Genomic DNA, 27,221 nt, shown 5'->3' with positions numbered 1-27,221 from the left:
CTTTTATGGATTAAAGATGCTCCTAAATTTGGTCAAGACAGTGATGCCACTGTGATACAGTTTATCAAAAAATATGTCACTTGTGAAATTCCATCAGAAGCAACAAATAGTGATCTTCATGCACAAATAGTACAATTTCCAAGACACAAATGTGGCAAATATTGTTGTTGCAAATAAAAAAGCAAAGGGAAATACTACACCAAATGCCATTTTGGTTTCCCTAGACCAGTTACAGAAACAGGTGAAGTGAACAACTTCATGTCTTCAGTTAGACATACTGCAAATGTAAATCACCTAAAAATACATATCACATAAAAATAACAGAAGAAGCAAAATATATCAATGATTACAATGCAATCATTGTCCTATTGTGGAATGCAAACATAGATGTGCAGTACATTACAGACAATTCCACTGCAGTTGCAGAGTATGTTACAGCCTACTTAACAAAATCATAAAAAAGAGAGCTTCAAGACCTCTGGAATGACCTGTCATCAGACAAAACACTGTCTCAGAAATTGTACAGCTTGGGCATAAACATGCTCTCCCATAGAGAATGTGGCTGCTATGAAGTTGCAGATAGTTTAACCGGTACTGCTTTGTATGGAAAATCTGAAAATATAGTATGGCTAAATCTTGGTTCTGCTAAATCTAGAAAAAGAGTTCTCAAATCATTCGACAACATAGAAACAATAGCCAAAAATGATCCGAACAGCCAAGACATTTTGAAAAACAATTTAATAGACACATAATACCCAAACAGAAGTACCACTTTGGAAACCATGTGTCTATACCACATAGCCCAAAACTTCACATACAAAAATAATATAAAATCTGATGAAAAAAAAAGGTAGATACAGAGTGACAAATTGTGAAGGCAGCTTAGTAAAACTTACCAAATCAAGTTTAATTAATCATATCAAATTGTCAATAAAAACTACTCAACATAAAGAACTATATTAGATGTCCCTGCTACAGCTCTTTAACCCATGGAGAAATTAAAAAGAAATACTAGATAACTATGACTCCTATGAAGACTCCTATGAAGACGCTTTCAAAGCAAATGTAAGCACTATCACCGATGTAAACTTTACACAGTACAAAACAATGTTGCATAATGAACAGCAACACAAAGAAGAACTCCAGGCTCAACTAGATAAAGACCCTCCTGACAGTAGTTAAGCTTCTGTAACAGGAAGCCAAGAACCACTGGGACAGCCACTAATAACAAATGAGGCAGAATTAGCTCTGACAGAAGTAGAAAACGCCATGTGCCAGTATGAAGATACAAAAGACTTAAGTACACTATAATCAAAACTAAACAATGAGCAGCATAGCATTTTTCAAGAAGTAACAAAATAAATTGCACATGGTGTACAACAGGAAAATAAAGAATGTACCTGCCAAAATTACAAACCTATATTATTATACGTCAGTAGTGAAGCAGGTTCAGGCAAACCATTCTTAATCAAAATCATCAGCAAGTTCCTTCAACAATTGACAAACAAAAAAACTGTCAGCTGTTGTAACTGCCCCCACAGATTTAGCTGCCTACAACATAGGGGGTGTAACTTTACATCGATTACTACTCCTACCAGTAGAACACCAAAACAAATTAGAATATTACAAACTTTCGACAGAAGCTGCAATGGAACTACGCAGAGTGTTAAAACAAATGAAAATGCTACTAATAGATGAAGTGAGCATGGTCTCCAACCTAAGAAGTACTTAAAACAAACTATGAAGAGCTCTTTGTAGGAAAACACATCATTGTTTTCGGAGATCTTCTTCAATTGACACCAGTGAAAGGTGAACCAATTTATAAAAGCTTAGGACACAAACTCTGCCGGAAAACTATAGGTAGCATAGGAAATGCCAAGCTTTGGCAACATTTCCAATACAGAGATTTAACAGAAAACATGTGACAGTCTACAGACCTCACCTACGGTAACATTTTAAAAAGTATTAGAGTTGGTGTACTATCTCAAGAAGCACAAGCAATATTAAAAACCTGGCACATCCATGCACTTTATGGGCATAACTCATGTGCTACTGATGTTATGGAACAATTAGCACACAATAACATACATTTTATGGCCTTAATGCCAACTCTTGCAAGCCGTACCAAATTCAATGAATTGAAAAAAGAAATGCAACCAATAATTGAAATTTCTGCAACAACAAACTGGACGTACATGGTATGACCCATATGTGAACAAGCCACAACAATATCTTAGAAAATTATATCTCCAACACAGCTGGTTTGGAAAAACATTAAAATCATCCTTAAACTGTAAAGTAATGCTTAAACGTAACCTTGACGTGGAGCAAGGACTAGTTAATGGAGCACTGGGTACAGTTGTTGGCTTTCAAACAAACCCATGTGACAATAGGATTCAGTTTGTCAATATTCTCTTTGACAAACTTTCAGAAATAAAAAATGATAGGCCGCTCAACAGCTCGATTCCTTCTCTTTAAAGACATGTATGTACGCAGAGAACAATTTTCTCTAACTCTAGCATACGCAGTCACCGTTCATTAATCGCAAGGTCTTACCATAGACAAAGCATTGATAGATATTGGTAACACAGTCTTTAAAGAAGGCATGAGCTATATAGCACTATCACCCTTATGTGCACTTGACGATCTATTTCTAATCAACTTTGATGCAAATAAAGAAAACGCTGCTATTCCTTGCATTTTAGAATATAATAGACTATGTTCTCTATACACCCCCCATCTGAAAACATATCCTGAGGTACTTCTTCAGAGAAGCAACAAACACTCCGAAAAAATGACTTGGACACAGACCTATCTGGTCCATTCAAATGTTCAAATATAACTGGTGTAAGGTGCTACGCAAATGTAGCAATGAATATTCTATTTCAATTACTGCCAATTGTTGAGAACATTTACTCACAGAGCACAGACCAATTGTGTTTGAAAATGTTAGTACTTCATAGAAACACAACAAACAATCCTGACAGCGCGTATAGTGTTCATGGAATAAGACAAGAATTAGACTACTGTGCTGGAAAGGTGAAATTCACTATAAACTCACAAGAAGATCCACAATAATTTCTAATGTACTTACTACAAGTACTGTAAAACAAAAACATACCTATTAATGAAATCCTCCAGATTTCATACATCTGGAAACATACATGCACTCTCTGAAACAATGTGACACAGGAACAAATCCCTAATGAGCGCTTTGTGTATGTATCCATACCTAATTGTGAATCTGTTCCATTTCAGCAACTTGTACAAAATGCAAACCATGGTAGATTATGTACTATCTGCAATATAGATAATCGCTCCACCATACTAATACAAACACATAGTAAATGCATAATACTAATGCTTCTACGTTACAATGCAGATGAACCAAAAACAACTGCAAACTGACTGGATTCACACATGGTCAAGGGTCAAGTATCACTTGGTAAGAAAACCTTCACAACGATAGGTATAATCTACCACGCAGGAGCCACAACAGATGCAGGTCACCACACTGCATACATTAAAAGGAAATTTGGATGGTTTGAATGTAATAATAGTACCATTATTCTAAAGCAAAGATTACCAGCAAATCTTACAAACACTTCTTTAATCTTCTTAAAACCAAAATTGTATAACTAATCTGTACTTAAACATTAACAAAACTTCAATTAAAAAACTATAAACTGTTAGAATATGCCAACAGGTATCTAACTGCCCCAAGATTCTATAACAACCAAACAGATAAATAAATACCACTAAATTATAACAAGAAACAAACAGTTAGAATATGCAAACAGGTATCTAACTGCCCCAAGATTTTGCAGCAAACAACCAGATAAATAAATACCACTAAATTATAACCAGAAATAAACAGTACCATTATTCTAAAGCACAGATTACCAGCAAATCTTACAAACACTTCTTTAATCTTCTTAAAACCAAAATTGTATAGGTAATCTGTACTTAAACATTAACAAACCTTCAATTAAAAAGCTATAAACTGTTAGAATACTCCAACAGGTATCTAAGCGCTCCAAAAATGTGCACCAAGCCAACAGATAGAACATTAGTCAAAAACAACAAGTGGAACAGTACAAACAAACAAATAGACTGTATCATAACAAAAAAAGGGTTTTTTATCTACCACACAGGAGGCACAACTAATGCAGGTCACACCACTGCATATATTAAAAAGAAATATGGAGGGTTTGAATGTAATAATAGTACCATTATTCTAAAGCAGAGATTACCAGCAAATCTTACAAACACTTCTTTAATCTTCTTAAAACCAAAATTGTATAAGTAATCTGTACTTAAACATTAACAAACCTTCAATTAAAAAGCTATAAACTGTTAGAATACTCCAACAGGTATCTAACTTCCCCAAGATTCTATAACAACCAAACAGATAAATAAATACCATTAAATTATAACAAGAAACAAACAGTTAGAATACGCCAACAGGTATCTAACTGCTCCAAAAATATGTAACAAACCAACAGATAGAACATGAGCCAGAAACAACAAGTGAACTCTGAAAACAAACAAATAGATTCTAGCATAACAAAAACATTTTTTTAATCCGACATGGATTTATTTTTTTCCACAAACCCAATGATTTGAAAAACAAACACAGAAACTGAGCAAATAGCACAGTACACTGGTTTGTAATCTACTAAATATGAGTGTCAAAATGAATAAACAATGTCTATTATTCAATGCTATATGTCCTTACAAACTACCAATACTAACATGATGTTTTCATTTATCATAGAAATTGACAAAGAATATAGGTACTGCAGTTACCAAACCAAGCAGTAAGTATATCACAAAAAGTACAACTCATAAATACTACTCCATAACACAACTGAAACAAACAGTGCATATAACTTCAGTCTTGAATGCATGGCCCATGCACCCAAAACTCCAGGACCTGGCCACAACCACCGCAGCATATCACACCCATGAAAGTGTATAACTTTGGTACTTATAACTTTGGTCTTGCGTAGGCCCTGGCCACAACCACCACATAGACCCAAGACTCTAGGCCCTGACCACAACCACCACACGCACCCAAGACTCTAGGCCCTCACCACAACCACCATATGCATCCAAGACTCTAGGCCCTCACCACAACCACCAAACGCACCCAAGACTCTTGGCCTTGCCACAACCACCCCAGCATATCACACCCATAGATCACACCCATGTTTGATTCTATGGGTGTGATATGCTGTGGTGGTTGTGGCAGGGCCTAGAGTCTTGGGTGCATGGCCAAGCACCCAAGACTCTAGGCCTGGGCCACAACCACCACAGCATATCACACCCATAGATCACACCCATAGAATCAAACATTTTAACTATGCCATATAGCCTTTTTAATGTCAGTGGACACCATGTGTGTTCTTAGAACAGTATCAACTTGCCTGCGAACAGTATGGACAGGTAAAGTGTCATTAGGACACCTCCATATTTTCTTTTTTTTTAAGGACATCCTGGACACCATGTGTGTTCTTAGAACTGTTTCAACTTGCCTGCGAACAGTACGGACAGGAATAGTGTCCTAAGAACACCTCCATTTTCATTTAATTACGGACATCCCGGACACTGTGTGTGTTTGTAGAACAGTATCACCTTGCCTGCGAACAGTACAGACAGGTATATTCCGGACATCCCGGACACTGTGTGTGTTCTAAGAACAGTTCCAACTTGCCTGTGTAAAGTACGAACAGCTATAGTGTCCTTAGGACATCCCCATCCGGGTCGATTATGGACATCAAGGACAGCACGAGTGTCCGCGGACACAGCAAACACAATAGCGGTGCCTACCACCTAAATAGATTAAATATTTGAACAATCTCTTACTCCCCCACCCTCCACAAACAGTCCTACAGGCCAACACACTTGCCAATATTGTATTTACCCACCATTTGACACTGCGCTGTCCGGGGACGTCTGCGGATACAAGATGGCAGGCGTTTCCAAAAATCAGAGGCATGCCACGCTCTCCACCATCCAATCAGCGAACACGCCGCATGTCCGCAGACATGACGCAAGTCGATTAGCCAATCAGGACACTGTCCGTGTTGAGCGAACAGGGAAGTGTGTCCGCGGACCGAACATAGATATCACTATTTTTTTTACTTAATTTTTGATAATTTTTTTTAAAAACTACTGGATGTATTTTCACCAAATTTACAAAAGCACACTTTTGGGACCAAGCCGCTGCTCCTGCCACAAATTTGGTGAAAAACCGTCCAGAGGTTTGGGCTGCAGGCGTGAGCGAAGTTTTTTCCCCATTCAGTCTATGGGCAAAAAAGACATTTTGTGACCCCCCCTATAATTTTGCCCCCCCCCCTAGACCAAACCTCACCAAACTTTGCAAGACAATTCAGAGTGGACCATATACTTTTTTCTCAAAGTTTGGGGAGGATTTGTCCAGGGAGAGCGAAGTTATAAGCCGCCCAAAAAGTGCTCTTCCTATGGAAACAGTCCTGGTCAATTAAACCTGTTGCACAAAATAAGTAGCTGGGTCACATCCCAAAATGGACAAATATTCAAAGGGTTAGACACTGCTGCAAATCAGGTACTCAGTATTAACAGGGTTAGATCCCTCAGCTGCAGTTCTGTGGTCTGTAGTTGTTCTCCTCCTAGCGCTTTCTTATCTCAAATAATCATCAGGGAGGCTGTTAAGCCAGTTTGTCTAATTAGACTCAAAGGATTCTGGTAGCTGTAGTGAAAAAGTTTTTTTCTGTTCAGGTGACCAGCAACCGACACCCCTCCAAAGCACAAGTCCTTCCCAAATTTGGGGGGAGGGGAGAGAACCATGTTTATGATTCTCCAAAGTGGGGCACAGTCATCCCGTGGCGCTGCTTCTGGAGCCCGGGACTCCTGTAACATTCAGTGCAAAAAAGAAGGTGGGTGAGGCGCGCCCTCCCGGTCCTGGTCAATTAAACCTGTTGTACAAAATAAGTAGCTGGGTCACATCCCAAAATGGACAAATATTCACAGGGTTAGATCCCTTCTGCTGCAAATCAGGTACTCAGTATTAACAGGTTTATATCCCTCAGCTGCAGTTCTGTGGTCAGTAGTTGTTCTCCTCCTAGCGCTTTCTTATCTCAAATAATCATCAGGGAGGCTGTTAAGCAGGTGTGTCTAATTAGACTCAAAGGATTCTGGTAGCTGTAGTGAAAAAGTTTTTTTCTGTTCAGGTGACCAGCAACCGACACCCCTCCAAAAAACAAGTCCTTCCCAAATTTGGGGGAGGGGAGAGAACCATCTTTATGATTCTCCAAAGTGCGGCACAGTCACCCCGTGGCGCTGCCTCTGGAGCCCGGGACTCCCGTAACATTCAGTGCAAAGAAGAAGGTGGGTGAGGCGCGCACTCCCGGTCCTGGTCAATTAAACCTGTTGCACAAAATAAGTAGCTGGGTCACATCCCAAAATGGACAAATATTCACAGGGTTAGATCCCTTCTGCTGCAAATCAGGTACTCAGTATTAACAGGGTTAGATCCCTCAGCTGCAGTTATGTGGTCTGTAGTTGTCCTCCTCCTAGCGCTTTCCTATCTCAAATAATCATCAGGGAGGCTGTTAAGCAGGTGTGTCTAATTAGACTCAAAGGATTCTGGTAGCTGTAGTGAAAAAGTTTTTTTCTGTTCAGATGACCAGCAAATCGACACCCCCCCAAAGCACAAGTCCTTCCCAAATTTGGGGGAGGGGAGAGAACCATCTTTATGATTCTCCAAAGTGGGGCACACATTTGGGAAGGACTTGTGCTTTGGAGGGGTGTCGGTTGCTGGTCACCTGCGGCAAGGGATCTACCCTGTTAATACTGAGTACCTGATTTGCAGCAGAAGGGATCTATCTGTCCATTTTGGGATGTGACCCAGCTACTTAATTTTTGCAACAGGTTTAATTGACCAGGACCAGGAGTGCGAGCCTCACCCACCTTCTTTTTTGTACTGAATGTATATATATTATATGTTTTGATTTTTAGAGAGATTTTCTGCCCAAATTCCTTGGATAACAGAACTACTGGAATTTCAATGAGAGATATTTACACGGGTAACTATAAGTTGGAGAATCATGACAGATCATAATGAATGAACTTAATGTTTGTATTATAAATGAAGTTGGTCATATTAAGAGTTACTAAATCACAATTAATTATTCATTATAGATTTGCTAGGAGAAAGGAATTGAATAGACATCTCCTGAAACATGTAGAAAAGCATACAAAGATTGAACACATCACAGTATATTGACTTGATTGAACTAGTCATATGGGAAACTGTACTGTATTCAATGTATGAAATTGTCTATTTAGGTTTATGAAATTGTTTATGTGAAATCAATGAAAATATTATTGATTCAAACTAATTGAAAATCATATATCATGTAACATGAGTTATTGGTCCAGATACCAGAAGATGAAATAAAAGCATTTCAGTTGTTTTAACAAAATTCTGAGTACCCAAATCATTTTCGGATTTAAATTTAATGTATTACTTTGGTTAAATCCACACACTTTTTTTGGCTTTACCATACCAATTGGCTGTGCAGGGGATGGGAGAGTTCCACAAAATGTGTGGACATCTGTTGTTTTATATTCATTGGTACAACCCAGTGTCAGGGTTGGTTTTCTCCCCGGTACCCCACTACCACTCCAGAAATAATTTAATCTTTAAGTCATTACAGGTGTGCACTAGGCCAATTAGAAAACAGACTTTGGACTACTGCAACAGCCTCTTCCTCAACTCCCTGCTTCTGCAACTCATCCAGAACAGAAAGAACCGTGAGATTTATCCTTAGCCTCAAGCCCAGGGCCTGTATCTCTCCAGCGCTGAAATCCCTTCACTGGCTCCCTGTGCTACAAGGATCAAGTTCAATACCCTCTGCATTATCCGCAAGGTATTGCGGGGCCTGGGACATACCTAACTGCAACGTTGCCTACCTAAATACTGTCCCACACGAGCCTTCTGCTCATGTACCTCCAACCTTCTGCGAGTGAGCCGGTTCTCCAAGCAGAGATTTGGAGTGAGATCCTCAGCATGTGATCTTCTTACGTTACAGAAACTCCTCAAGACCTTCCTCTTCTCCTCTTCCTTCTCTCTCCCTCTACCCTGCTAACTTAGCTCTGTGGTCTTTCCCTGTCTCCCTCCTCTTCCTTACAGCTTGCTGACTGGCCCCATGGTGTACCTCAGAGTCTCACAGGTCTGAGGCACCCCCGCCATTCCTCTCTTGCACAGAGCAAATGGCTCTCTCTGCACTTACCCCAGTCTAATTCGACTGGGTACACTTAGATCTCCCCCTTCCTTGACCGTCTGTGCACTTGCAAGATCCAAATGCACCGTGCCTGAAGATTGTATATTGTATATCTGTTCTCCCTTGTCTTCACCCTTTAATTGCACTTGGTAAAACTGCAAAATCGTTGTCAGGCCTATTTTCTGTGTCTGTACTGTTAAATGTATTATATGCAATTACTCTGCCTGTGCAGACTATTATCGTCTCAGAATGTCAAGGGCTCACAGCGACTGCTGTTTTTCCCCATGTTCCTACCCTCCTTGAGCACTTTGAAACACTTGCCTGTGTATAGGTGCTTTGTAAACATTACCATACAATACCAAACCGGTGCTTGTAAGAATAATGAGGAGATTACAGACTGTTATGGTATGTTATATTTCATTTCCACAGTGCACAATTTTAATTGGTGTGGTCTTGAATAATTCAGAGTGGCAAGCTGTCATAAGTATTATGCTGTGTGTTGTGCTTAAGGACAAGAGATGTGCTTTGGTCGTGGCTTTGCCCCATTGTGTTACTGCATTTAATTCCTGAAAGTGTAGGTGAAAGAGATGTTAGGCACATAAAAGAGATGTGCAAGGCCAATCCAGCTGGATTGATATGCATTGGTGCTAAGCATGAGGTAGATGTGGTTACCATGTGGTAGCCAAATGTGCTACGAGGAAGCTCTTCAAGCGTGTCACTATCTGCTGCTAGACATGAGGGACATAAATGATGGAGTTTGGTTGTGATGCTTGGCCATGCAGTAATTGAGCATGTTGAATGGCAACTGCTTATGCTCAGACCAGTTGGAGTAAGCAGGATTGGATAGTGGAGTGGGCCTGCAACCTATATGTGTGAACCTAGAGCAGGGTGTCGGTAAACTAAGGGAGATATATTCATCTTAAACAGAGTGGATGCCTTGGTTTGCTCCCACAAACCCAGATGAAGTATGAGCTTTCATAGGCTATTGCACACTTTAAAACATTAGAAGGCAAAATTCAACTAGATGTCAACTTAACCTCTAACTTCAGTATTGCAAAGAAAATCATTATTTTTAAGAAAGGTTAGCATTCAATCAGGGTTGTCCAACTCCAGGCGTCGAAGGTCAGAAACATGTAAGATTTTGAGGATATCGCTCATTAATATTCATGTATTAATTTGCATACACTTATTCTAAACATATGCACATTTTGTCTCATGAATATTAATGATGGATATCCTGAAAATGCGTCAAGATTCCGGCCCTCGAGGCCTGGAGCTGGACTACCCTGGTAAATCAGAGTTCTGATCAAATTTCCAAGTGCAATGGTATTTCCAAAACAAACTAGGTTTTGTTTTTACCACACAAGAAAACAATAGAAGGCAATGGGATTGTTTCCTATTTAATTATCCATAAAAACACCAAACAATAAATTATTAACAAGACCACGAAGCAAGATGTAGAAGAAGTAGTGTATAGTCAACTTTCCTGCTCATGAGTCTCTTGAAACATTTGTGAGACAACAACCATACTCAAAGACAACATTGCATTCAGAGGTAATGACTTTACTGCAACACTGCCAGCCACATATGCAGCAGGGAAGTGTTCATCCTCCCTTGCATGATCTAGCCACCCTCAGCCTGAGTGAGTCTCATGAGGCAACTGGTTGGTAGAGTGTTTGCATTGTAATACCATACTTTGTAAAGTGCCTCTTGCTTAGAGCACACATTTTGGCAAAGAAATGCAACTCAATATTTATGGTGTGTGCTACTGCCTACTAGAATAGCCCCTAGGGTTCCAACTGGTCTCCACCCACTTTAGACATTTCATCTGGTGAACGACTGGACTGGGTGGTTAGTTAGCTAAGTTGTTTAATGATTGTGAATATATCCTGTATTGGTGGGTGGGGATGCTTGCTGCAAGGCTGAGAAGACCTTTTGTGTGGGGCAAGCTATTGTGACAGTGCCCAGGTCATACGTAGACCAATGATGTCCTCAGGTGAGAGATGACAGGAATATCCAGGGTTGAAGGGTTATTCTGAAGATGAGGGGTTCCTCAAGCATACAGATCCAGAAGAGGATTGAGTTCAATAGCAGGTCAATGGGACCCTGACTAATCTCCAGGAACAGTGATTCCCTTTTGCCTTGACGCTGGAGCAATTGAACTACATGGTTCCTTGGAGACACTGTGCATAAAAAACCCGTGAGAATCAGTAACTGGTAGCTTTAGGGATGCAGCCGCTCATGTTGAAAAGTGTTTGAAAAATTGCCAACCAACTTAAATCTGGTCTCGGTTGAAGAACCTTTGCCAATTTCATCTAAAGCCCAACGTAGTTGCTCAATGAACTGCCCGGGACATGGAAAGGGGCACATCCATGTAACAAAAAAACATGTTTGATGTAAGAAAACTAAATGTTCACAACTATGTCCTTTGCCAGAAATGTCTTTACTTTTGATAGTTAGTGGAACCCTTAAACTCCACAGCAGATTTCATTAACATCAACATGTTAGAGTCAAGGTTTTCTCCTCATGTTTTGAGAAACCTCAGCCACAAGAAGATTTGAAACCACCAGTAGTGAAAATTAATCTTTTCTAGAAACTGTGGATATAGACCAAGAAAGTCACATGGGTGGTGCCAAGTTCCACCTCGCAAAGCTGGTATGCTGGTAAGATAGCTCAGCTGGTTGAAAGATCACTGCAACTATCTGTGTTCAATCTGTAGGTTGTAGGTTTGATTCCTGGCAAGGCAAAATCAGCCTTCCATCCTTCTAAAGTGTGAGGAGTAATCAAAGGCCCCAAACTAACAGATCTGAAGGGCCTAATGGGAAAAGGACATGCCAGTATTCATAAACCAGCACACTAAAAACAGACCTATTCAGGCAGACTGTGTGGGTGTCTTTCTGCAGTTGAAATCCAGAGAAAGCCAAAACAAAAATGTAATCCATGTGCAGATTGGAAAAGTACATCACATTGCTGGCTGAGACATGAATGCAGCATTTTTCACTGAAACTATCACTCATCAAAAGGTGGTCTACTGTAACAATTCAGAAGCACTTTTCAGCATAAAAACAAACAGCAGATAATTAAAAGTGTCATCTTCAAAATGAAAAACAATGCTGTGTGAAACCAAAGAGGAAATCCATCGATGTTCAAGCAAAGTGAACCCTGATCAGTAAAACATACAGTATGTGAAAGAATAATACAATCTTTGATTTTCTTTCAGCCAAGACAAATGGTGCATCTCTTGGCAAACTTCACAAATGAATCCTTCCACTCAAAGCCTAGTTTGTGCATCCCAACTATTTTCAATGGCAATAGAATGTGGCCTGCACAAAAGGTGTTTAAAACCATGTGTCCGCCAGACTTGGAGTTTCTAAAAGCTCATTTCTGTGCAGGGCAGATGGCCTCATTGGTGCATGACTGAAATATTGGGTGGGGGGGTGTGAGAACAGGGGCTGCAATCTATGCTGATTTCTGAAACAATACAGGAAAATAGAAGCCGTTCAGGTCAAAGGGTGGTCCCCTTCAGATAATAGGACAGGATGCCAGATGTCTGCAGTGGGGTAGAACCTAAAGATTTGCTATTCATTTTAAAGGACTTTTATCATTTAGGCATTTTTCTCAGCAACCACAAGTCATACTTCCTTGATTGCTGTGTCATTTCTGGGATGCATCCACCTGTGACTTAGGGAATTGTAATGGTGAGCTAAAAGGTGTTCCTGTCTGCTCTGAAACTGTCCCGGATTTAAGAGTTGGCGAACTAGTGGAGGGTATAATTAGGAGTGTTTGCAAATAAATTCATAATTATTATGATTTAAGTAGGTTCAAGGTTCATGAGAAGGCTTGTCCCCCAGCTTTGATGTTGTTATTGTAACCAAGTGCAGGAGACACTAAAAGACTACCCAGCTCTGCTATTCGAAGTTGGGTAAGTTGGGTAGATGCGTCCACAACCTCATGGCTATACCGGCGGAACATTTATGGATCTGCATCTTCAATTTGAATGAAAAAAGCCTTTCAATTGCAATCTTTGAATTTTTAGAACAAATCTTTATCTTCTGAATACTGAATTACTATGACATTTTTATCTTGCAGCTAAATGTATTCAAAGGTGTTTTTGTTGTAAATGAAATAATAATATTTAAATTATGTTCAATGTATGAAGTGTAAATTGATGTATATATGATTTTGACTGTCTGAAAGGTTTTAAATTTTAACCAAATGCACAATAAAATAATTGAATTGAATTGAATGATTATGATTTTTGTATAAAAGTCCAAAAAATGCCACGGCAGTTCAACATAGTGCAGACCTGGCAGTCATTTTATTAAATACACCATGAGCAGCTGAAGCCGAATATATGTATATCATGGCAGTTATTAGCAAATTATGAAGTTTTGCTACAAAACTAGATTTTTGCCAAAAATTGACATGAAAACAAAAGAGGATTGCAAATGGGAATTGTTATATGTCTGCTCCAGACTCCTAAACCAATTCTTAGAGAATGGCTGGATTTCGGAGGAGAGAGAAGGGTAACTGTCCAATCCTAGATGCAAAAAATCTTGCAGAGTTCTGCCCAAGAATGTAAACTTGATTGTGGCATCACTAGTATATAGAGTGGATGCACTATGAGGAAGAGAGCTGCTGCACTTTACCATCAAACAGCCACATGGAAACACTAAAAGGAATTTTTTGCCTAGAGTGCAACTGAGTGGAGCTGTCCATTGCTGTGAAGGCTCTAAAAGCTGAATGGGTCCAATGGTGGAGAACTGGGGATGGTCCTTAAGAGTGGATTGACCCAACCCCTGCCCTGTCCTTCCAGAGAGTCCTGAAATGCAGCTGGATTTCCTGAACTTTAAACAGATTGTTTCAATGTAATTAGACTTAAACCCTTTGCAACCCAAAGGTGGGGTCATCTGTTGGCCTTAAATCCTTTTCCTATATAGTGGGCAGCGGATGGGTGCAAAATGGTGTAGGTCCTTAGCCTATTTAACTAAACATATTAATTAAATTAATTCCCCTTGGCGGAACAAAACTGGGTGATTTTTGTTAGAATTTGAAATTAACAAAGCTCATTTCCAGTGTGCACTGAAAACGATAGACTGTAATGTAATTGGGTAATCCTGTTTTGCCTGTTAATACCGACTTATTTTAGGAGGAGGGCTGTCTCTGTCCCTCAACTAACAAGATCCCTAAACTGCTAGCTTCCCCAACATGTTTTTTTGTGTTTGCAGGTTGACTCCCTCGGAGTAGGTGGACCGAAGTGTTGTGTCGCGTCACTGTAGGGAAACGGTAGGAAGAAGAATAACACTCACAGAGATGTGTATCATCACGTTCAGATGAATAGACAATGCAGCATAACAATGGGAACGAATGTGAACTGAACCTTTGTTTTCAGAACGGTCAAATATAAGAAGAGATTGATCTGTAGTCGACACCAAGCAGAAACAGACGTGGCCAAGGAATAGAAATTCATCATTGGGAGACTTCTATGTTGAAACCATATTCTTCTCTTGGGCTACAAATAGCAGCAAACTGGCCCTGATGGCATCTTGCCCATTGATAGCGGAATATTCAAGAACTAGGAAACACAGACAAGGCAGACAGGCTCTGGTTAAACTGTCAACATACACAAATGTGATCATAAATTGATTCTTTATATGTCCTGAGGATGGCTGTGGTATGAGAACCACGTGGAATACCCAGCCACAATTTGAGTCGACAGTGTATCGGTTTAAGTTCCATTAGGATAAAAATGTGGACAGTTGTATAACGCTTGTGGAAAATTATTGTATTAAAATTACAGATTGATACATGCCATGATTGTAAATTACTGGTGCATTTATGGTTAGAAAACAGCATTTTGCACTTGAGGTCTAATTGTGTGACACATTTTCTTTGGATTAATTTTTCTTATTGCATTTTTTGCACACTACGAAAGTAGTTGAATGGGAATGAATGAGATTGGTGTGGATGAGTTCGAATGGTAGATAAAAGTTTGATGTATGTGTTGGTATGATTAAAATGTATTGTTATATCATTGATTCAGCTATGTATTTTTAAATGATATGAAATTGTATGCATATCGTCTTTTTTGTATAGCAAAACTACTGAATGCAATGAGAGTCTGTATATACATTTGGGTATTTACACGTTGTGACAGCTTCCCCAACATAGGCACCTTTAAGTGGAGGGGGGTCTGAAATCCAAAATTCTCAAATCATCGCATTGTTGACCATCCAGCTTCCCCAACACAGGCCTTCAAGTGGAGGGGGATCTGAAATCCCAAATCCTTAAATCATCCCAATGTTTCTGTCCGACTTCCCCAACGCAGACCAAAGTAGAGGGGAGGCTGAAAAAAACACTGCTAAATCACCCTGTGTTTGTTTACTGTGTTTATTTACTGCTAGCCTATTCAGCGACCAGTGTTGATAATCATTTATTTTGAAATGTGTATAAAGTTAAATATTGTGATTTAAGTTTTCCAAATTAAAGTTATTTATGTAGAGAGGAGTGTATTGTGGTGTGCCATGGATAAAGTAGTGTGTGACATTTTATTCAAAAAAATACAAAGATATTTCCTGTACACCAGCCTGGTTCTTGGCTCATCGGCAGCACAGAGGGAAGGATGCAAGGGGCATGATATTCATCACAAATAGGACTGAGTAAAGAACTGATTTTAAACCGTTTATTGAGTGACACTTAAATTGGGCGGGGAAGGGACTCCCTGTGTTGGGTGTGGCCTGACAATAAACTGTTACAAATATTAATAAATGAGTACGAACTTCAATATGTTCTATGTACAACATTTTGGTGAAAGTGCTATATATAAATAGCTTTGCAAACAACTATATGAGATATTGTTCCACTGCCAGAACATATTAGATTCCCAAGTGTGGTTGGCACTCTTCCTTCTCTCACCCAATTCCCCTTTCCCTCTCATAGTACCAGAAAAACTTAATTTCACCATGATGAGACACTACGATACCATATTTAAGAATAATACAATAAACAAGGAATAAAGATTATAACCGTTTAGACGTCGTTTGTAGGTAGTGATACACTTGCTTAAGGGATCACCAGGAAGGCCACCCCTTTCTATACTTTGAATGGAATCTCAAATAATGCAAACTAAATGTACTATGTGAACAGCTTGAAGCAGAGGACAGGGGTGCCTGAGCAGACCATGCTAAGGCCAGACTGCCGAAGAGCCGGTCAGTATGCTATGTGTGCATAGACTGTGTTCCGAAGCAGAGACCAACTCATGCAATTACACGCTGCCTGCGTGTCTTATTGCATGCAAGTCCTTCCACGTAAACGCAATCTTTAAATCATGTTCCCCATTAGTAATATTCCTCTGCAGGCGCGCTTCCTGTTTTAATAGCCCTCGGAAAGTGATGTGCTGCTGAGTCAGCCTTGCTGTGTTGGAACCTGTGACTCAGCAGGGGCGCACGCTCCCTTCCCACTGGTTCCATCAATTAGAACACTCTGCAGAGTGAATAGGAACGCTCGAAATATACAGAGCTTACTTTCATAATTAACACGTATTGTTAATAACTTTGTTTTGCAACTCCCAGCTCAGTTGCCACTATGAAGAAGAGCACAGAAGAGTCACTGAAACAAAGGTCGTCCCTGACGCCTCTGCCTTTTGCAGCCTTTAAACGGGTTGCCTTTGGTGTAACCTGACGTGTAGACATTAGAATATTGTCCTCACAAAAAAGGATACATATATTTAAGCGGTGCCTATCGAAGACAGCAACTATGTCACTTCAATCAATTATCTTAATAAAATGACTATTTGAATGGCTCAAAAAAGGAGAATTTATATACACAGTCCACTCAAGTCTTTCAAAAACCAAGTGGTTGCTTGGCTACCCTCAGAGTCTCGCTGGGAACCAGGCTCTTTCTTGATCAGTGACCCTTGCACTGCCCCGAGGCCTACCACACACTTATGGGCTGTAACTGTAACCCTATGGTCCCTTGTTCTCCTTACTCTACAGAAAGCCGTGCTGCCCTGGCTGCACTTACTCAGAGCATTTCTGCCCTGTCCCCGCCCTTGCACGTCTCCCCGCCTTTACCTTGCACTTCTCGTTCTCGCACTTGCACAATCTGAATGACACAAAGCCTACTAAGATCGTTTGTCTTGTCTTCTCTCTAGCAGATCGCCCTTGTCTTGTCGAGCCTAGAAAGACTTGTGTACAGGCGCGTTGTAAATGACTTATCATATTATATCATATCACTGGCCTATACTTTGGATGAGACACAGGCTGTCTCACGTCAGCCTCCACAATGTTAACATGCAAAATTACGAAAATAATGATTGGTATAAAGAAAACATTAATGATAATAATAATAATAATAATAATAATAATAATAATAATAATAATACTTTCAAACTACTAATAATAGTAAGTACACTAGTAGTGATGACAACACTAAAACATATGAATAAATAGTGTGCAATACAAACAGAACTGTTGTAAGACATTTGTGATTGTTTTGTAGATATGAGCAAACACAATGAGCATTTGTTAGAACATATGTATGGGTGGAAACAAGAGACGTTTTAAAATGAGCAAATATTACTATCTAGAAAAGGTGAGGTTTATAAATATTGGGGTCAATGAAAAAATATTCACTCCAAAGGAAACGAAATGTAAAGTCTTCAAAGTCTCGGATTGTCAACATGAATGTACAAACACTGTCTGCACAAAGAAACTCGCTAATGCAAACAAAATCCATTGCAGCACAAATTAAAATCTAGCTCCCGCGGCATCACTGTTTTACGATCCTTACTTTAACTATAGCAGGGATGTCAGCTACATTATATTCCAAGTGTGTGTTGTGAAGTAATGGCGCTCTGCAAGTAGGCGAGGGGGTGTGTGTTTGAGGGTGGGGCGGAGGCATAATGGGCTCAAAAGATTATCTTGTGCTTTGGACGGTATATTTCTTATCCCATTTTATGATTTTTGGTTTTGGGGAATTGTTGTGGGGTTTGTGCCACACAATCCGTGAAACCAGTGTAACAGAAGAGAGAGATGGGAGTGGGTTCTGAACTGAGTATAGCTGTTTGGCACAGAAAACGGCAATGCCAAATTGCGAAAGTTTATTTTTCCAAACTCCTCCACTTCAATACTCAATGAGGAAGTCCCAACACATATTTGCCCCAATCAGCAGCTTAGTAAGAAGCGCGTTTGGTGCTGGGCTTTCCATTTCCCCGCTGTGCAGTGATTTGTAAGGTTGCAATATTGTGCTATTTTTTACTACTTTTGATGGCAAATCTATGTTTTAGTCCACCTGAGGCTGCCGTTTTACCTCCACCCACCCCACGGCTACTCTCTCTTCCCACAGACCCACTCTCTCTACCCTGCCCTCCCAACTTCCACTCTCTCTACACCCACCCACCCACCCCAGCCCCATGTGTTGTGGTTGATTTTTGTTTGGACTATTTTGGGCTACTTTTAACAAGTCCTCCAGATGCTGCTTTGTTCTTCATATTTTCTGCCCCCAACCACCAACTACCACCTTAACCCTACTCTGTACCCCCACCCACTTACCCAACCCCAAGCACTCTGCCAACATCCACCCACCCTACCCCTAGTCTATCTAAAACACCCTACCCCGCTCTCCCTACCATAACCCCACTCACCCTACACCCTCTCTCTCTAGCCTCATCCACCTCCCATTTTTTACTTACCATCCTCCACCACTCACCCAACACTCACTCTCTATTGCCAGCCTCCCACCCTTCCCACACTCTACCACCCCCACTCTCTCTACCCCCACTCTCTAAACGCCTACCCACACCACCCTCTCTACCACCACCCACCCTTTCCCCACTCCCTCTACCCTAACCCACACCACAGTCTCTACTCCCACTCACCTTACCCCCACTCTCTCTACCGCATCCAACTCCCCTCCATCCACACACTGTAACCTCTCTATGTTTAAAACTCTCCCTCTCTATACATCCTCCACCCACCCTATCTCTATATCCGGACCCACACTACCCCCTCTCTCTTCTGCACCCTTTCCCCTCTATCTTTACCCCCACACACTCACACTACCCCCTCTTTCTAGCCCCACCCACGATACCCATTCTCTCTAGCCCCACCACTACCCTTCTGATTGGCCACCTAACCTCCCAAGTCTATTCTATAGCCATACTACCTCTCTATTCCCCCATCCTCCCTCTCTCTCTACCAGCACTCACCCTACACCCTCTCTTTCTACCCCCACCACGCTACCCCTCTCTCTCTCTACTGTACCTTACCCACTCTCTGTTTACGCCCACTCATGCACCATACTCCACTCTCTCTAGCCCCACCCAGCTTAACTTGTCCCTTTCGTCACCCACCCAATCTACCCCTCTACTCTCCCACCCACATACCCTACTGCAACCTTCCCACTCTACTCCCCACCCACCTTAACCATTTTATTCCCCCACCCTCCCCCCTCTCTCTACCCTCTCATCCTTACTCTCACAATCTTGCTGTACGTCTTACCCTCTCACCCTTTCTCGCTCATATTTCCTCTTGCTTATAATTGATTGCGCACACTAACAATGTCTTCCACCTTTGGAATCTGTGCATGGCTGACTGAGAGTGTGTGACTGTGTGTGTGTTGGGGTCTGTGGATTATCTTGTATTGTTGGGAGCAGTAGTGGGTGTGTGGTAGTGTGTGTCTAGGGGAGGAGGGTAATGTGTGTTGGGTTGTGTGTGGCCGATTATCGTGTGTGTTGCATTTAGATTTTTTACTTTGTGGTTTATACTTAATTTATTTGTATATTTCTAATTACGCATTGTCCGTCCTGCGTGTTAGATGTGATGGATTATCTTATGCATTTCCTTGTGTACTTTACACTTCATTGTATATTTATCATTGTGTGTTGTCCCTCCGGCCCTAGTTTGCATATGACATTGTGTCTCTTAAAAAGTGAATCTCTCGAATTTTGCGGATATGATTTTTAAAATAATGTCTGCATGCACAACTTCAGCATAAGGCTAGGTGTTAAATATTTCAAATGGGGAAACTGTCAATTTCTTCTGGCTCAACTTCAGGATAAAGCTAGGTGTTAAATATTTCAAATAGAGAAACTGGCAATTTCATCTGGCTCAACTTCAAGATAAGGGCAGGTGTTAAATATTTCAAATAGCGAAACTGGCAATTTCATCTGGCTCAAGTTCAGGATAAGGCTAGGTGTTAAATATTTCAAATAGCGAAACTGGCAATTTCTTCTGGCACAACTTCAGGGTAAGGGTAGGTGTTAAATAGTTAAACTGGTCAAACTGTCAATTTATCCTAGCACAACGGAAGAGACAGTGCAAAAAGCTTATTTTTCAGCAATGTTTTTCATCATGCAAAGCACATTTGCCCAACTTTCATAGATCAGAACAAAAGTAACAACATTAATATTCCTATGTAAAGTTGCATGTATCATCAAGGAAAGAGTCACGAGTGTGACTCCGTTATACACATTTGCACAATCACGAGCACATTTAAGTATGCACATAATTTTAAGTATTCACTGAAGCACAAGCAAACTTCTGCAATGACACTCATGTTTATATCGATGGAATGTATACAAACACACGCCACAAAAAGCAATATGCCTGTGGACAGGAAGCATCAGTCGCTATGCGATATGATATGTATAAGTCGCTTAATACCCAGAGCTTTCTAAGCACGTACCGGGGGATCGGACCTGTGTTGCTCGTGTCTTCCAAGGCGAGCACGTTGCCCTTGAGCTATCCTCCAGAGACAACATACATGCCATAAACAAAAATGTTTCATGAAGAGACAGAACAAACGACATGATATATATATATATATACATATATATATATATATATATATATACATATATATATATAGAGAGAGAGAGAGAGAGAGAGAGAGAGAGAGAGAGAGAGAGAGAGAGACGAGAGCCTAGCCATAGCATGCATGTACCATAAATCGTGTCACTGAGAGTGAGATCCTAGAACTGAAGTGGGAATTGAAGCAAAATCGATCGAGCCTCTAATTGCACACAGAACAGCTTTGGCATGACATTATCAGTTTATTCAGCCCATCTAACAGGCACATTGCCTTCTTCTTACAAGTGGTTTATGCTGTGCTATTTAACAACTCAAAAAGCAACGGTGGGAAGTTGAATCAAGCATCTGAAAGCCTATTCTGAAACAAAGATAAGAGTCAACGTCTAGCAGAGCCCTGCTTGAAGACGGTGAATCAATGTACACACGGCTGCTAGATGGCTGTGCATCACCATAAGGCACGGCTGCTTGAAGGCTGTGCATCACTGTATGCATGGCTGCTTGAAGGATGTGCATCACTGAACGCACGGCTCCTTGAAAAACTGCTTGAATGCTGTACATCACTGAAAGGCACAGCTGCTTGAAGGCTGTGCATCAATGTAAAGCAAGGCTGCTTTAAGTCTTTGCATCACGGTATTCAAGGATGCTTGAAGGCTGTGCATCACTGTAAGACACGGCTGCATGAAGGCTGTGCATCACTGTATGCATGGCTGCTTGAAGGATGTGCATCACTGAACGCACGGCTCCTTGAAAAACTGCTTGAATGCTGTACATCACTGAAAGGCACAGCTGCTTGAAGGCTGTGCATCAATGTAAAGCAAGGCTGCTTTAAGTCTTTGCATCACGGTATTCAAGGCTGCTTGAAGGCTGTGCATCACTGTAAGACACGGCTGCATGAAGGCTGTGCATCTCTGTACGCAAGGCTCCTTGAAGTCTGTGCATCCATGTTAGGCACACCTTGAAGGGTGTGCATCATTATAAGCCACAGCTGCTTGAAGTCTGTGCATCACTGTATACAAGGTTGCTTGAAGGCTGTGCATCACTGTAAGACACGGCTGCTTGAAGGCTGTGCATCTCTGTACGCAAGGCTCCTTGAAGTCTGTGCATCCATGTTAGGCACACCTTGAAGGGTGTGCATCACTGCAAGGCATGGCTGCTTGAAGGTTGTGCACCACTGTACGCAAAGCTCCTTGAAAGTTGTGCATCCCTGTACACAGGGCTGCTTGGCGGTTGTGCATTACTGTACACACGACTGCTTGAAGTCTGGGCATCACTGCAAGGCACAGCTGTTTGAAGGCTGTGCATGACTGTAAGGCATGGCTGCTTGAAGGCTGTGCATCACTGTACATATTGCTTCTTGAAGGCTGTGCACCACTGTACACAGAGCAGCTTGACGCATCACTGTACACTCGGCTGCTTGAAGGCTGTGTATCACTGCACAAGGCTGCTTGAACGCTGTGCATTACAGTAAGGCACAGCTGCTTGAAGGCTGTGCAACACAGTTTGCAAGACTGCTTGAAGGCTGTGCATCACTGTAAGGCACACCTTGAAGGCTGTGCATCACTGTAAGGCAATGATGCTTGAACTCTGTGTATCACTGTGCGCAAGGCTGCTTGAAGGCTGTGCATCACTGCAAGTCACGGCTGCTTGAAGGATGTGCCTCACTGTAAGGCACAGTTGCTTGAAGGCTATGCATCACTGTACGCAAAACTCATTGAAGTCTGTGCATCACTGTTAGGCACATCATGAAGGCTGTGCATCACTGTAAGGCAAGGCTACTTGAACTCTGTGTATCACTGTACGCAAGGCTGGTTGAAGGCTGTGCATCACTGCAATGCACGACTGCATGAAGGATGAGCATCACTGTAAGGGACGGCTGCTTGGAAGCTGTGCATCACTGTACACAAGGCTCCTTGAAGTCTGTGCATCACAGTTTGCACGGCTGATTGAAGGCTGTGCATCACTGCAAGGCACGGCTGCTTGAAGGCTGTGCATCACTGTACGCAAGGCTCCTTGAAGTCTGTGCATCACAGTTTGCATGGCTGATTGAAGGCTGTGCATCACTGCAAGGCACGGCTGCTTGAAGGCTGTGCATCACTGTACACACGGCTGTTTGAAAACTGTGCAGCACTAAACGCAGGCCAACTTGAACACCGTACGTCTGGGTGTTACTCGGCTAACTGGGCCATTTCCCATCAACAAAACGAATCTCCACAGCTGCTAAACAGAATACACCTATAGTGACAGGTACAAATAAAATGCACATATACTGAAAGCAAGGCAGCTCGGCGAGTCACACGCCTGCGGTGGCTGTATCGCCTGGACCAATCTACAGATGATATATGATTGAGAACGGCTCCATTCAGCAAACCATAAGAATGTACAGCACTTGGGAATTTCAAACATGTGGTAATTAGCGTGACTGCTTATTAACACACGTATACTATAGTATGCGACTAAAAACGTCCTGGGAAGATATACATACTGTTTTCTATTGATCTAGGGAGAACTAGACGTAATAATGCATATATAGTGCAAACATTATAATGCACTGTTTTGATATTTTAGGAAAAAGTAAGTACGACAGTGGCATCATATGGCATAATACTACTGCTAGAGTTCAGGACAAGGCACTAGCTACTGTGCTAAACAATCTAAAGTGGGAGTAAACGGTTTGGGGGAGGCGATAATGCGCCCAAAGTGCGCCTCACCTGTGCTGCGGCGCTGTACCAGCCGTGGGAGCAGTTGCACTCGGACCACCACTCCCCCGTGGCCCGGTGACCCCGAACCGTCGCCTTACTGGGGCTCTTCCTCGCACCGTCCCACAGGGAGATAAACTTGGTCCTGCCCTGGGCGGGCCCCATGGTCCCGGAAGTAGGCATCGTGGTACAGTACGGCCCTTGGGCGCCCTGCTGCCAGCCACAGGCGCAGTGTGCCTCCCTCGCCAGAGTGGACGCGCTTCTGCCCCCGTCCATCCCGTCGGTCCCACGGCAGCAGCCTTGCTGCCTCGTTAGGTAGGCGTTCATGGTGCTGGCAACGTTTTCTCGGTCTTCCCCTGCCCGACGCGCTCTGGTCCCCGGCAGATGTGCAGCGCCTTCCCGCGGCCCTCGGAATACCTCTGACAGCTGCTACACAGGGAGCTCAGCGGGGGCCGGCGGCGCTCTGATGGTCGCCATCATCTGCTGCCTGGTAGCGCTCTGGGAAGAGGCGACTCAAATCGCGGAGCAACTTGACAGCATCCCTGCTCCAGGCAGAAGCAATCAATGCTGCTCTACGCAGCTGGGCTCCGCCACTGAGCCGGACTGCAAGTGCCCCCTTTGCCACTGAAACATATTAGGATAACATTATTGTTGTAGGTGATTTGGGAGGCTGGCTTCAGAGTCAGCAAAGCCCGTGTTGTAGCTCAGCTCGGTGGAGGAAAAATTCACTGCGAGGCATATGCGTAGCAAGCTATCTATCTATGAGCACTTTACAATGCGTTAGGAATTCCCCCTTACACAACTCTATGGCACGACATGAAGTACAGCTGGACATTACACATGTTTGAAACATAAAGACTACAGAAGTACAGAGATGGGAATACCGACTTTCAAAAATCCATTCTGAAGAAAAATGAGCATTACATATCAAGGGGAGGCGCATGCAAGAATTTGGCTGAATAGCCACAGAACCGGAATTCAACAAAAATGATGTACCCCGGATTCCCGCTGTGGGCAAAACCAAAATTCAGGGCTGTCATTCTATACTGCCCCCTCAGTGATAACACAACAGGTGTATTTGTAGAGCGCACGTTCACCCTCAGAGAGGCATCTTGGAAGACAACAGATGTCCATTGTTATCCAATTTAATGGTACTCCTTTTATCGACTTCGGCAGGATGAAGGGCTGAGTGGACTTGCCAGGATTTGAACCTGTGACCACAAGGTAAAACACAGGCCCTTGCAGTGGATGCATTAGCCCCTTCGGCCACAGGCCAGGGGATAGATAACATGTGCGGTGCATGGGTGATTGCAGTGGCCCTCTTCCCCTGGGCGTTGCTGTTGCTCTGGGGGCATGGGAAGAGTTCTTCCCTGGAGTCAGAAACTATACGCTGAGGAGCAGTGAGGCCCATGAGACACAACTTATATATGCACTTGTCATGAACAGTGGCAATCATACTCATCACACAGAAGCATATTTGTGATGGCAATAAAAAGGCTGTGTTTTCGCATTAGTCATACTTCTAAATAAACATAACAGAGTATTATGAACATTCCCAAACCCTTGTACTTTCGGGCACTTGTGCCAGGAAACCAAAGTTGCCCTTCCTTGCCCACAGGGTGCCACGGCGGGACCCCCCAGGTCTGTGTCATTGGTACCTGTAAATTGGCTGGTGCAACACACTGCTCTGCCTGATGGCAGTTTCCTTCCTGGCCCATGCCACCATCCTATCCCACGACGTATGACAACGTCTGCTATCCTGTGCTTTCCCAAAATGTACCTCTTCAGAGGGTGGGCAGTATCTGGGCCAGTGATACTGTCTTCTGCGTTCATAGAAAACGTGTTGCACTGCGTCCAGAGTGTTTGGTTCTGTGAGCTGTCTTTCTTCTTCTTGCTAACAGATTTTATCTATCAGCTATGATTTTTGGATACCGAGACTTGAGCCTCATTACTCCATCTTCTCGGGTTGAGTATGTAGTTGTGGGATAGGATTCTTCTTGGTCTGTGTGGACTTGTCACAGTACGGCTGGTTTCACAGGGTCTTTGCCGTGTCCAGGAGCCCTGTATTTATTGGAAAAATATGGCACGAGGCTAAGAATTTGGCTACTGGCTGGCCGAAACAGACTGCCACTTCACACCTAGGTGTGTGGCTTCATGCACCCTTTCTTATTTGTTCTCTTTCCCCTTTCAAGTGGGGAAGAGATGCAAATGGTCTCACTGCCAGCACCGACCTCCCACTTGCACCCATTTGTTTCCCTCCCCAGCCCATTGTTAAATGTCCTGACCTGGGGGGCAGCGTGCTTTTCTGTCGCTGCTTCCCAAAATGACTGGAAATGAGTGAGGTGCATACAAGGTTGCTGCTTTGTGAACACATGACTACAAGCCAATGATCTTATCATACAGTTTATTTCACCATGTGTTTTTAAGCCTTGACATTCACATGGAGATCTTTTTAGGCTCATATTATTTTGCATTGTGGTACTTGTAGAATTCCATTTAGGATGGGATGAAAGTTATACTCATTTTGTTGAGCAGGTTCCTATTATGATATGATATGACGTGGCATTTATAATGCACCTGCACACAGGTTTTTAGGTGTGACAAGAAAAGGAGGGGGAAACCAGGGAGGACAATAGAACGATCTTACTAGGCCTTGTGTCATTCAAATCGCGTAAGTGCATGGAAGATGGAAGGGGAGAAGTGCAAGGGGGGAGGTGGAGGGGGAAGTGCAGTTGACTCATAAGTGCAGCCAGTGGGTGGCTCATAAGTGCAGAGAGAAGGGACTGTAGGGTTGCAGATACAGACCCTTAAGTTCTGGGGAGCCTGGAGGCAGTGTGAGGGCATCTGGACATGCAGGAGCCTGGGCCTGAGTTCAGACGGTGAGCAGGTGACCAATGCCCAGAACAGTCAGGTGCATCAGCAGGGGAGAGGAAGAGAGAAAGCGAAAGCAAAATTGATGGTCTCGAGTTACTTCCGGAACCAGAGGTGGTTCTGCTCAAGTTTGAAAGAGGCAGGGAGGCTGTTCCAGAGGGATGCCCCAGCTGAGGAGATAGATCTGCCCCCAACTCTCTGCTGGAAAAGCATCTGATGCTCAGTGAGTTGGAGGTGGATGAGCCGAGAGCTCGAGAAGGAAGATGTTTTGGAAGAGAAAGTTGGAGGTAGAGCGGTACCAGTCCCCAGAAAGCCTTGTAGACAATGCAAAGTGTCTTAGAGTTGATCCTTACAGCCACGGAGAGCCAGTAGAGATTTTTCAGAGCTGGGGAGATACGATCCCTGGGCTTGAGGCCAAGGACACGTCTCGCAGTCCTGTTATGGATAAGTTGTAAAGGCCGAAGTGTACAGGCAGGAAGATTTAGAAAGAGGCTGTTGTAATAGTTCAGCCTAGAGAGGACAAGAGCTTTGGAGACAGTGAGCTTCTGGGGGAAAGTGAGAAAAGGAAGAATACC

General features: G+C 42.5%; 1 protein-coding gene across 6 annotated transcripts in view; it reads right to left on the bottom strand.

Moving 5' to 3' along the window:
• DLG2 (discs large MAGUK scaffold protein 2) overlaps positions 1–27,221 on the bottom strand; it is a 5,493,568-nt gene that overhangs the window by 3,495,787 nt on the left and 1,970,560 nt on the right. Inside the window, exon 1 of one of the 6 annotated variants that reach the window (XM_069639849.1) lies at positions 23,788–24,431. The exons of 4 other annotated variants lie outside the window; for them this stretch is intronic. In XM_069639849.1, the coding sequence (XP_069495950.1) occupies positions 23,788–24,102 (315 nt within the window). In that variant the 5' untranslated portion in view covers positions 24,103–24,431. Of the gene's footprint in view, positions 1–23,787; positions 24,432–27,221 lie in introns of those variants that run through there. One more of the 6 variants, XM_069639852.1, reaches the window with a different exon arrangement.

The sequence above is a fragment of the Ambystoma mexicanum genome, chromosome 7q (genome assembly GCF_040938575.1).
Source record: "Ambystoma mexicanum isolate Mex_15411 chromosome 7q, UKY_AmexF1_1, whole genome shotgun sequence".
Classification (NCBI taxonomy): domain Eukaryota; kingdom Metazoa; phylum Chordata; class Amphibia; order Caudata; family Ambystomatidae; genus Ambystoma; species Ambystoma mexicanum.
Note: the sequence above shows the minus strand (reverse complement) of the source record. Positions and strands in the feature narration are given on the sequence as shown.